The sequence below is a fragment of the Bubalus kerabau genome, chromosome 8, assembly GCF_029407905.1.
Source record: "Bubalus kerabau isolate K-KA32 ecotype Philippines breed swamp buffalo chromosome 8, PCC_UOA_SB_1v2, whole genome shotgun sequence".
In the NCBI taxonomy this organism is placed as follows: domain Eukaryota; kingdom Metazoa; phylum Chordata; class Mammalia; order Artiodactyla; family Bovidae; genus Bubalus; species Bubalus kerabau.
The window spans coordinates 67251997-67264814 of NC_073631.1; the positions used below are offsets into that span (position 1 = coordinate 67251997).

General features: G+C 41.0%; 1 protein-coding gene across 4 annotated transcripts in view; it reads right to left on the reverse strand.

The window, feature by feature from the left end:
- The window catches only part of AVL9 (AVL9 cell migration associated), a 57953-nt gene extending 47245 nt beyond the window's left edge, over positions 1 to 10708 (reverse strand). For 3 of the 4 annotated variants that reach the window (XM_055590449.1, XM_055590450.1, XM_055590448.1), the window contains exon 1: positions 10342 to 10705. In XM_055590449.1, coding sequence (XP_055446424.1) covers positions 10342 to 10431 — 90 coding nt within the window. In that variant the 5' untranslated portion in view covers positions 10432 to 10705. Of the gene's footprint in view, positions 1 to 10341 lie in introns of all 4 variants that reach the window. The other variant, XR_008717900.1, reaches the window with a different exon arrangement.
- Between the last annotated feature and the right edge of the window lie 2110 nt (positions 10709 to 12818).

The window sequence follows — 12818 nt, forward strand, 5'->3', positions numbered from 1 at the left end:
CCAACTCTTTTGCAACCCCATGGACTGTAGCCAGGTTCTTTTGTCCATGGGATTTCCCAGGCAAGAATACTGGAGTAGGTTGCCATTTCCTTCTCCAGGGGATCTTCCCCACCCAGAGATCAAACCCACATCTCCTGCATTGGCAGGCAGATTCTTTTACTACTGAGCCACCAGGGAAGCCCAAAAGCTGAATAATAATTTTCTAACCACAAGGAATAAAAAGACAATTTTTCAAAATGCTAAATGAACTATGTAAAAAATAGTGACATATGTTTACTCTCCAGGAATAATAAAAGTTACCCTTTCCCATAGTTTTCAAGTCAAATTGGGGTCCCCTTCCCTGGTGGCTCAGAGGGTAAAGAGTCTGCCTGCAATGCAAAAGACCTGGGTTCGATCCCTGGGTCAGGAAGATCCCCTGGAGAAGGAAATGGCAACCAGCTCCAGTACTCTTGCCTGGAAAATCCCATGGACAGAGAAGTCTGGCAGACTACAGTCCATGGGATTGCAAAAAGTCGGACACGACTGAGCAACTTCACTTCAGTCAGAGTCCATTTACTTTGTCTTCAGAAGCAAAAGGTTGGAAAAACACCAATGAAAAACTACAAAAGCAAAACAATAACATAGTGTCCTGATGTGAACTTTGAGTACTTCAAAAATACCCTTGTTCGCTATCTAACAATGCAACATCCACTCCACTCTCAGAGACCCATAGAAGCCACAGTGCCAAATAGCACATCAACTAAACACATCCTTGGACTCCACTGATAAGGATACAAGGCTTACTGAGGGAAGGAGAGGAATTCATGAGATTCTGAACCAGCTGCTCCACTTCTCTGCTTCCTTTGTAAGCATCTCAGGGATTTGTTTTCCTAACAGTCAAAACAGTGTAGGCACCAAGGCTCTGTCAGAACGTTTTTCACTTTAAATGAAATGCTGGACATAGAAAATAGGTCTTCTCTAAGTTATACTTTCCTTTGCAAATTTCTGGAAGATTCAATGCTAGAAAAGAACTGGCACTCTTCCTCATTATTCTCTAACAAAGTTGGCAGAGCTGAAATTACAAAGGGATATAAAGAATTCCATACAAAGCCCCTAGAAAAGGAAATGGCAAGCCACTCCCGTACTCTTGCCTGGGAAATCTCCTGGACAGAGGAGCCTGGCAGGCTACAGTCCACGGGGTTGCAAAGAGTGGGACATGACTTAGCGACTAAACAATAACAATGGGAAGACAGGAAGAGAAATTATTTTTAAAAAATCTGGTGCAATGTCGAAGACTGATATTCTGGATAAGATGATATAAATGGAACATTAATCTCTAGGCTATTGTGAATATATACTAAGATGACAAAAAATTATTTTCTTACAGGAAAAAAATTAGAAAACTTCTTAAGAAATGATTAAATCTATTTTAATAAACTCTATCGTAGCCATCTTTTACACATAAATTTATTTTGAACATTTCAATACTGAACTTCTACATGGCAAAAAAGATTTCAATTTCAGGGTGTGCACATACCCACCAAATAGAACCTAACAAATTACTAATATCACCCGTGAAGGCTATGGGAGCAGGAACAGGTTTCATTAACAACTCTGCAGTGATTCCCTTAATACATAGCTAGCAAACCTTGTGACAACAAGTTGGATTAAGAAAATACAAGTGCAGAGGGCTGTTTTCAAATCTAACTGAACACCCAAACAGTTTACCCTGAACTTGGACTTCTGACGATTTAATTTCCTAAAACACTGTCGACCAGGAACAAGTGAGAAAAGCATCTATCAGCTTAACTAGCTATCATGAACCCCTGGATAAAGAGAATTCTTTAGGTCTTCTTTCAAAATTCATGACTAAGTCATTGTATTTCATACACATTTAGTAGATATGCCCTTCCAGTCCACACAAGAAAAGAAGCAACACATGAGAATGAAGGGAGGGTAAGCTGAAAACTCCAGTGTTAGGTTTCTGGTCGACACTGAGAAGTAACTGCTAACTGCTCCATCATCTCTCTCTCTGACTGGTTATCAAAAGCCCCGCTGAGTCAGAGGCATGTGCGAATCACCCTATGTTAAAATAAACCCAGAATGCCATAGTACAATGGGTGACATTTGTGATGAAGTCAGAATCATCCAGAGTAATTTAAATTGTGTCCAGGATATTCTGCTTCAAAGTTTATTTTAACAAGCTCTCCATTAAAAAAAAAGAAAAGAAAAGAAAAATGGTGCAATGTCACAATGATGTTCTTTGCTGCACTATTTAAAATAGCAAAACACTGGAATGCCACCTAAGTGTCTAAAAAGGAGACCAGTTAAATAAAGATTTCAATAAAATACTTAGCTATTTTAAGATGCTAAAATTCAATACTTCTCAAAATGGAAGATATTAATGGTATAAAGTTACATTAAAAAGGCAGGTCAAAAAACTTGTTTATAGTTTAATACATTTCTGGAAAAAGCTATGTGTATTAATTAAAAAATGGAGAAATGGAGGAATATTTATCAAGGCAGACTTCTCTAGGATAAAGGATTTTAAGTGCCAGTTTTCTTTTTTCTCTATATTCTCACTTTTCTACCACAGTGAACACATATTACTTCTGAAAAGAAATGTCATTTCTTAAAACAGCTGAAATACTATTTTAAAAACTGTCCAAAAAATCAACTTAAATAACAGCCTCTAAAAATATCCTAGGAGAAAACTTGAGTTTTTAATCTGATGGCATCTTAACCAAAGAATATAATAGGACCAGTCTTTTTAAAAATTATTCAGTAGATAGGTCTTCATCTTCCTCTTATAGTGCCCATCCCTGCAATTTCCCCATATCTAGCAAAATCTGTGCTCAGCAAAGGATCTGCAATCACACTGATAACAAGGAGAAGACTACCCACGATATTACTTAGGTAACTTATGGGTTACTGGGGATCAAAGACTTAAGGTAAAGAAAGAAATTTATATACTCTTAGGCTCTTAGGCACTGTCTAGCCATCTGCGGAGAATCTTAAGACAAAAGAATCTTCCTGATTTCTTGAAGGTTGACCCCCTGCCCCCCTATCCTGCTTAGCTGTGATGCCAAGGCCTAAAAAAAAAACCTATTCCACTGCTACTAAGTGTTAATGTCGCAGCCCTGCAAAGTGAGAAAGTTGCATCATTTCAGCACAGAAAAAGCATGGCTAAAATCAGGTAGAAACCTCCACCCACATATAAAAATGCTATGGAAGGCCAGAAAATGCAATCTCATTTCAGGAGTTTTTCTGCATAGCTAAAAAAAGAACAACAAAAAAACAAACTTTAGATTTTATTCTTCCCTAACCTCTAATTCTCACAAAATTTGTTTTTACTGTCCCAAAGACCTATTTAATTACAACAAGAATTATAAATAAGATCTCCCCAATATTTCATCATTGCCACCACAGGATCCCATCAACAGCAGGTGCCTAAACTGTGTATTTGTCAGCCAGCCTTCTGTCCCCAAAACCTGAAGTGGGTCAGGACTTGACACTATAACCCTAACGTAAACCAAATGTCCCTCCAGATCTCAACCCACCCCTGAATTTACAATGCTACATCCTGCCACTCACAGATACTTTCCTCTGATCAGCCCACTCAGTCCAACAGGAAAATACACTGTTCTCTTCACTGTATCTAGTTGCTTTATTCACTGCTGTAACTAGTGCAAACGTGAGTTCTAGTTCTTTCACGATTCTACCTTTTAGAGAAGTACAGGCTGGTAAAACCAGTTTCTTCAAGAACTAAAACTGCTAGCTATGTATATAGAACCATGAACTCTACCAGAATAGTGGCCAAAATTAAAGCAATAATTCCAACTTTTTTTGGTTTGGATTTTTTTTTTTTTTTTGGCTGTGCCATGCGGGATCTTAGTTCCAGGTCCAGGGATTGAACCTGTGCCCTCTGCATTAGGTGCACAGAGTCTGAACACTGGATTGCCAGGGAAGTCCCTAATTCCAACTTTCTATGACATCATTTTTGGAAAATAACTATTCCCTACTAATTTGAGTGCTTAAAAAAGTTCCACTCTAAGAAAGAACCAGAAGATTTATTTGCTATACATTGATTATGTTATTTTGCCAAAATTGTGGTGAATCTGACAAATTCAGTTTATATATTTACTTCCACAAAGCAAATAAAGAGCAAGCAAAACTCTGGGACACACAATCTAAGCAAACTGCTACAGAGAAGTCTACAAATTACCTCATGTTAATGAGTCTAACCGGAGAAGGCAATGGCACCCTACTCCAGTACTTTTGCCTGGAGAATCCCATGGATGGAGGAGCCTGGTAGGCTGCAGTCCATGGGGTCGCTGGAAGTCGGACACAACTGAGCGACTTCACTTTCACTTTTCACTTTCATGCATTGGAGAAGGAAATGGCAACCCGCTCCAGTGTTCTTGCCTGGAGAATCCCAGGGACGGGCGAGCCTGGTGGCTGCCGTCTATGGGGTCACACAGAGTTGGACACGACTGAAGCGACTTAGCATAGCATTAGCAATGAGTCTAACTGCAGGTGACTTTTTAAGGAAGAAGAGTTCTTTATGAAGTGCTAAATTTTAAACAATTTCAGGGGAAGAGTCGGAATGAGTAAATATTTCAAAACCATTTGAAATGTCATGGTAGTACCTTAGCTCACTTAAAATGTCCTAAATGTTAAGTATATCAATAAATGAGAACGACCACTAGAAACAAATGTGTACCTATAGAAGAATCCATCCCCATGAATTAACCAAATAAAAGTGAGAAAATAATCAAATGATAACGTTAATAGATGTTCATTCTAATTTAAGAGGCATTTTTCATTTAAAATACATTTGAAGGCCTCAAAGGTGGAAAAATGTCAGAAACAAGATGAAGGAATGAACATCTACATGCCTAGTTTGAGGACCTTCAACACAAATGGCTTTTCCTCTGGCCCATGTGAACGGACCTGACTTCTTTATCACAGCATTATAGAGCACCTTTACAGCAGAATATAGCAGAAGAGTCTACAAAGATTTAGTACATTCCTCTAGATAAAGTCACCATGTTCAACCCAGCACAGTGTTATATGGAGTTACTTTTTTGAATGAAGGTTTAACTTTGGCTCACTTGAATCTAAATATTATAAATTACAACCAAGTATGGAAATTTTTTCTATGAATGATCTCAGTGCATTGAATGAACTGGTGCTCAACATGACCTGCAGCATAGTCTAACAAAGCACCCTCAAACTGCCTAAAACAATCCGAAGCCAGCCACAGTTCAATGAGCCATGTACTTTTAATCCTTTACACAAGAAGGTACCTGATTAATTCATCCTGAGGGAAACCTTATGTAATTAAAAAGTCTGAAACACCTGATGCATTTAACTTTCAGATCAGTTCAGTTGCTCAGTCGTGTCCGACTCTTTGCAACCCCATGAATCGCAGCACGCCAGGCCTCCCTGTCCATCACCAACTCCTGGGGTTCACTCAAGACTCACGTCCATCGAGTCAGTGATGCCATCCAGCCATCTCATCCTCTGTCGTCCCCTCTCCTCCTGCCCCCAATCCCTCCCAGCATCAGAGTCTTTTCCAATGAGTCAACTCTTCGCATGAGGTGGCTAAAGTACTGGAGTTTCAGCTTTAGCATCATTCCTTCCAAAGAAATCCCAGGGCGGATCTCCTTCAGAATGGACTGGTTGGATCTCCTTGCAGTCCAAGGGACTCTCAAGAGTCTTCTCCAACACCACAGTTCAAAAGCATCAATTCTTCGGCGCTCAGCCTTCTTCACAGTCCAACTCTCACATCCATACATGACCACAGGAAAAATCATAGCCTTGACTAGACGAATCTTTGTTGGCAAAGTAATGTCTCTGCTTTTGAATATGCTATCTAGGTTGGTCATAACTTTTCTTCCAAGGAGTAACAGAACATCAAACATATTTGGATTTTCGACAGATTAAGAAAGCAGAGTTGGATACATGCACCCCAATGTTCACTGCAGCACTATTTACAATAGCCAGGAGACGAAAGCAACCTGAATGTCCGCTGACAGAAGAAAAGATAAAGATGTGGTGCATATATAACGGAATATTATTCAACCATAAAAAAGAACTAAATAATGCCATTTGCAGCAACATGGATGGACCTAGAGATTGTCATACCGAGGGAAGTAACTCAGACTGAGAAAGATAGATATCATATGATATTGCTTGTATGTGGAATCTAAAAAAATGGTACAAATGAATTTATTTACAAAATAGAAATAGAGTCACGGATGTAGAAAACAAACTTATGGTTAGTAGGGGGAAAGGGAGGAAGGTTAAACTGGGAGACTGGGACTGACATATATATACTACTATATAAAAATACATAATAAGGTCCTATTTATAGCACAGGGAACTCTCCTCAACACTCTAATGATCTATATGGGAAAGAATCTAAAAAAATAGTGGGATTTATGTGTAACTGATTCACTTGCTGTACATCAGAAACTAACACATTATAAATCAACTATACTCCAATAAAAATTTTTTTAAGAAAGCAGAGTTGTAGGTCTTCTAGAATCATTTGCAAAAGTGAAGAACATCATTTAAGAACTAATACGACGTATGTTTTGCCTATGTGTTCAGTCATGTCTGACTCTTTGTGACCCCATGGCTGTAGCCCATCAGGCTCCTTTGTTTATGGAATTTCCCAGGCAAGAATACTGGAGTGGGCTGTCATTTCCTACCAACCCAGGGATTGAACCCTCATCTCTTGTGTCTCCTGCATTGGCAGGCAGATTCTTTACCACTGAGACACCTGGAAAACCCAGTATGACTTATACTGGATTTTTAGTACACTTTCTTGATATTTTATAAAAACTAAGGCAAAAAAAGGAGGTAAGTAGGGCAACCAAAAATTAGAAATGTAGTTGAACAAACTATTTTCCCATCTTTTTCTATACTATTACACATCAACTGAACATCCTATTCCAGCTGGATGAACTTCCATAAATTTATACAAATTATGTCTCCAGCAAAAGTTTAATTATTTTTGACTGCATTGACCTGTCAGTTTTATCAACCAACTCAGTGTGAGAGCCTTTTCATTCATTTGCTCTGCTGTCTGAGTGGAGTGGCTATTTAGCAGTCCCTAGGCACCACCTGACTACCACGACAGAAGATTTTAGAAGTTTTTCAGATGATTAACTCACACAATTTTAACTCTCTTTAGAGTCTAGAAATCATAGTGTCATTTCTCCACCCAATTTCAATTTGAGGAGCAATAGAAAAAAAAAATCGATTATTAGTGAGTTAAAATTTTTGTGAGAAATAGTAATAGTTCTATTAAAATTATAAGTAAAAACTATAGAATATGCACTAGTTCAATCTAAAAATCACCTTTCTGTTCACTGCATTTTGACTTTGACAAATTATAACAAATTCTTGTTTGATTTGCAGAACCAGGTTCTTAGCTCTTCGATTTCTGCCATTCTATTTAAGTATACTTTTTAAAAAACTGTTTTCAGTCAGCAATAAGACAATAACAATGCATCTTTCACTGCATTGTGGTAGAACCTTCTGCATTCTCTTTAATTCTATCAGCACCCCAGGTGAGAAAACACAGTAAGTGTATGTATTAAAAAAATAATTGCTTTTGTCTCCATGAGGCATCATGCAGATTACAAAATATTTTTGTAATATACAAGGCATGTATTTTTCCTTTCTACTAAAAGCGCTACTAAAAGAGATGCAGTTATAAAGACTAGGGACATCTGGGCTTCAATGTCAGTGCTGACAATGAGGCTCGTCTTAACCAAACTAGTCAGGCTCCTCTGAACTCTCTTCTCAATGAGGCTCTGACTTTGGGCTTACGGGTTCACCTCTGCCTTGCCTAATTTTATCAAGTATCCCATTAGGTGGCTTTAGCTAGAAACCCGTCTGACCCTTGATGTAGTAAGTTTCCAGCCACTGGCCCCCACTTTGCTCCTTGGCTATAAATTCTCATTTTAGGGAATCCCCTGGTGGTCTAGTGGTTAGGACTTGGTGCTTTCACTGCTGGGGTGTAGGTTCCATCCCCGGTTGGAGAACTAAGATCCTGCAAGTCAAGCAGCATGGCCAAAAAAACCCAAAACACACAAAACAATCAGTCTCAGGGCTGAAAGCAAAATCCATATAAATCCTGAGAAAGATCATGGCATCCAGGTTGCTGCTTCACCTCAGAGTTCTGCTTCATTTTAAAATCTGTTGTTTAGTGTTCTTTAATCCCTAATTGGAGAAGGCAATGGCAACCCACTCCAGTACTCTTGCCTGGAGAATCCCATGGACGGAGGAGCCTGGTAGGCTGCAGTCCATGGGGTCGCAACGAGTCAGACACGACTGAGCGACTTCACTTTCACTTTTCACTTTCATGCATTGGAGACGGAAATGGCAACCCGCTCCAGTGTTCTTGCCTGGAGAATCCCAGGGATGGCGGAGCCTGGTGGACTGCCCTCTATGGGGTCGCACAGAGTCAGACACGACTGAAGCAACTTAGCAGCAGCAGCAATCCCTAATTAATATATATTTTTCATACGATAAATCATTTTTCCTTACTGGAAACATAAATTATATTACTTCTACCAATAAAACAGAGAGAACACATAATAATCTTGACTTTAGATGACAAAAATGATTAAAAGATTTTATTCTATTCCCTACGAATATTTTCTTCTTTTTTGTCATTAAAAATTTCGTTTGGTTGTGAACGGGACCCACTCCTTACTTTTTCATAGAGACGCCTACATGCCACGTGGCTCAGCTGAATGAACACACGTGGTGCCAAGGCAATTCTAAGCCTGACTCCAGCATAACCTTGGCAAGATCAGTTACTTCCTCCAAGTTTCAGTTTCTTCGCCCATATCTGAGGTAAGCGGTGTTCATCATCCTTAGATTTTTAATACTATAAAACTTCATCTCTTTGATGTTAGTTGTCATACAACTAGATGAAGTTTTAAAGTATTGAAAGTCTAAGGATGATGAACACTGTTTACAGGCTTCCTAGGTAGCCCAGTGGTAAAGAACTCGCCTGCCATGCAGGAAACATGGATTCTACCCCTGGCTCGGGAAGATCCCTTGGGTAGGAAATGGCTACCCACTCCAGTTCTTCTTGCCTAGAGAATCCCATGGACAGAGAAGCCTGGCGGGGCTACAATCCATGGGGTTGAAGAGAGTCAGACACGACTGAGCACAAAGGCACTACTTACATGCCATAGTACAATTATCTCAAATATTTATTTTCTTACCTCCAAATATAAGGCCACATTTAAAAACCATATATATTCCACTGCTGTTGCTTGGAATTTTCTAATACTACCCTGAACAATGTCACTTCCTCCTTGGTAACTATGTCATTTTTACTTGAAGGACGAGGAATATATTTTTAAATGAAGCTGTCTTTAAAACACATACATACACAACTACTTTCATTCCATCACTTTTCTGTCATTATCCTCTAATGAACTGAAATTTTGCCAATCAGTCTTTTAAAATATTACATTTTCTTTGAAATGCTACATTACCTAGCGGTAGCAATCAGCATTTTTAGTACTTTAAGCATTTCAATTTACTGTTCACTAGCACATTATGACATCATTGCCTTCCAGTTCTGCGCTCATTAAATAATCCTCTACCTTTGTTCCCCTGCCTTCGATACATAGATTGCAGATGTCCTATTGTTCCCGTTCACCATTTCAGTGAAGAAGCTTAAAAATGACTTAATATTTGCACGTTTCTTTGCTCAGTAAATAACACTTCCCCTCACTGCAACTGAGCTGGAGAGTCTATCTCTCATCAAAAGGGAAGAATGGGAAGGGGGGCGGAGTCAGTACATCAGCCCAACAGGGGTTCCAGGGCTTTCACAGATAAACAAAGGAAGTTGATTTTCCCACGGTGCCGCATGTGCTTCGACCATCCTAAGGTACTCGTGCGGAAGCCCAGAGCTCATTACCTTGAAAACGCAGCCCAAGTGCTGATTTTTTTTTTCTAAGGGAATCCCACTAAAAGCAGACAACCAGAAAGTCAACGGAGACAGAGATGGATGAGGAAGAGAGTGGGCCGACCATCGATTCCTTCCTCTGACTCCATAGAAGAACCTAAATATCTACCAACCCCAACATACCGACACATAACTCCTCCGCTGCTCAAGATACAATTTTCAGGGGGAGGGGAAAACAGGGAGCGTGCGGGGTGGGCTTCAGGTAGGGTGAGTGCGAGGATCAGGAGAGAGGAGTCAAGTTCAGGGGCGGAGGGCCGAGGGCACTGAAGGGTGGTCTGAGCCGAGCGGAACGGCGTGGGTGTCGGCGGCGCGCGAACGCCAGAACGGCCAGGGGCGGGCACGGGCCCCTTCCTCACCTGGCAGCCCTTCTTGTGATGAAAGCCGACCACCACGATGTGCAGGACTGGCCCCCGTTGGGGGCCATCGCCGCCCCGCCTGATCTCCATGGACGACCGCCGCGGGCCCGCACAACGATGACTTCAACCGCCGAGGGCGGCAAGCTCGGCGACCCCGCGATCCCCAGGAGGACGGCGAGAGGTGGATTTCAGGTGTCAGCGAGGGAGCCGCATGAGAGCCGCGCAGGGGGCCGGGAAGAGGCCAAGGATCCTGCAGCTCTGCACCGCCCCCCCGGGCCGCGGTCGCGCTTCCCTCATCCGCTTCCGCTGTTTCCGGGCTGTCACCTGATGCCGGGGCCGCCGCGGGCGAGGCGGGACTGGGAAGGACCGGGAGGGACCTGAGAGGGCTGGGCCTGATGGCGGGGCGGGGCCTGGGGAGCGGGGCGGGGGCGCTGGGTGGGCAGGGCCGAGGGCGGGGCCTGGTGGGGCCTCTGGGCACACCTGTCCCCAGTTCACCCACTCTCTGTGCTACCTTCTCCCCCTTCCTCCTCTGTCCTTGCTTTTTCCTCCTTAAAATCTCCGCCCCTACCCATCTCTTCCGTCAGTTTTTTCCTACCTTTTCCCCCTTCATTTTCCGTGTATCCATTTCTTCCACCTCCTTCCCTTCGCCTCTCTGGCCTGGGGCCTTTATCCTTAAATTTTGATAACATGGAGACATATCGGTGCAGCTCTACATCTGTGTATTCAGCCTTTAAGTTACTTGCTTACCCAGAGTTTCTCTTTTGCTTCGTTCTGTGTTTTTTCCTTATTTAAATATTATGTATAGGAGTTTGGAAGCGTTTTAAGGCCTCATGCAGAATATCCTTGGTAAATTTACAGGGAGACCTGTAAAAGTGATTATTCTAGTCCTGATATTTTATTTTTTACTTTGTTGTGAAAGTGTTGGTTGCTCAGTCGTGTCAGACTCTTGGCGACACCATAGACTGTAGCCGGCCAGGCTCCTCTGTCCATGAAATTATCCAGGCAAGAATACTGGAGTGGGTAGCCATTCCCTTCTCCCGGTGATCTTCTCGACCCAGGGATTGAACCCAGGTCTCCTGCATTGTAGGCAGATTCTTAACTGTCTGAGCCACCAGGAAAGGCCAATTTAGTCCTGCTATTAAAAAAAAATTTTTTTTTTCATTCTATTTTTCTGGGTTTAGTACTCTGATCAGCACAAAATACATGGAGTCAGTTATCATCAGAGGTTTTTATTTCCTTACTGATTGTACTAGTTGAATTAAAAAAGAAACTGTATCTCATTTTATGTCAATTTAAAGTGAATAGTGGAAATACTAGCAGATTTAACAAGTCTTGTCCAGGGCAGTTTGAGGGTAGGTGCCTGCTTCAAATAGCATTCACAATCATTGCAATAACTAGTTGTGAAGTTCATCATTACAAGTTGCCCATCTCTTAGTTTAGACAACCTTAATAGTTAATGTTTTCCACTCTGGCCTTAAAATTTAAGGACCTGCATTCTAATCTAAGTATGGCTGTGAAAAACTGTATAATGGCGGCTCAGATGGTAAAGAATCTGCCTGCAATGCAGAAGACCTGGGTTCAATCCCTGGGTAGGGACCATATACTGGAGAAGGGAATGGCTACCCCCTCCAATATTCTTGTCTGGAGAATTCCATGGATAGAGGAGCCTTGAAGACAACATTGGTGAGGTCTCCAAAGAGTTGGACAGGACTGAGTGACTTTAACTTCCATTTTCTTCTTATTAATAGAACATAGTTTCTGTGATTCAGTAGAATTGTTTTAATGCTAATAATACTGTAGAAAAACTTCAAGTTGTTGCTACTATTTCTTTCTGTATTACAAAATTCTTGGCACTGACTCAGAACTGTGTGTGAAACTATAACATTCCCTTTATACAGAATATGTTCCTCTTTTCTTCCATCTTCTTTGACATTTCCACAATTAGCCTAGCTAAAATTGAAGTGAAATTGAACATTTTTTTTAAAAAGATGAAAGGTCAGGGCATCTTAGAACTCTATATCTATAATGAATGCCAACTGTTTACTTCGTTGTGCAGGAGACCCCAGTGATAGCAGTATAAAATCTGTATCAGAACTTTCCTGGTGGTCCAGGGGCTCAATGCAGAGGGCCCGGATTTGATCCCTGGTCAGGAAACTAGATCCCACATGCCACAGCTACGAGTTTGTATGGCACATCTAAAGATCTCAAATGCCACAGATAAGGCCCAGCACAGCCATACTCCCCCAAATCTGTTACATTTTGCATGCTAGGGTCTCCAACTAAGATGAAATCATTTATTCCTGACCATTATTTGCCTAAATGTTTAAAAAATATGTCATTTAAAATAATGGTGTAAGCAAGATATGTCACAGAGAAAATTGGGAGAGAAAGTAAGCAAGGGAATTTGTAAAAATTTTTCCATGTCTAATTATATAGACTGGTCCATTTAACAATTTAACAACTTTTACATTAGTTTT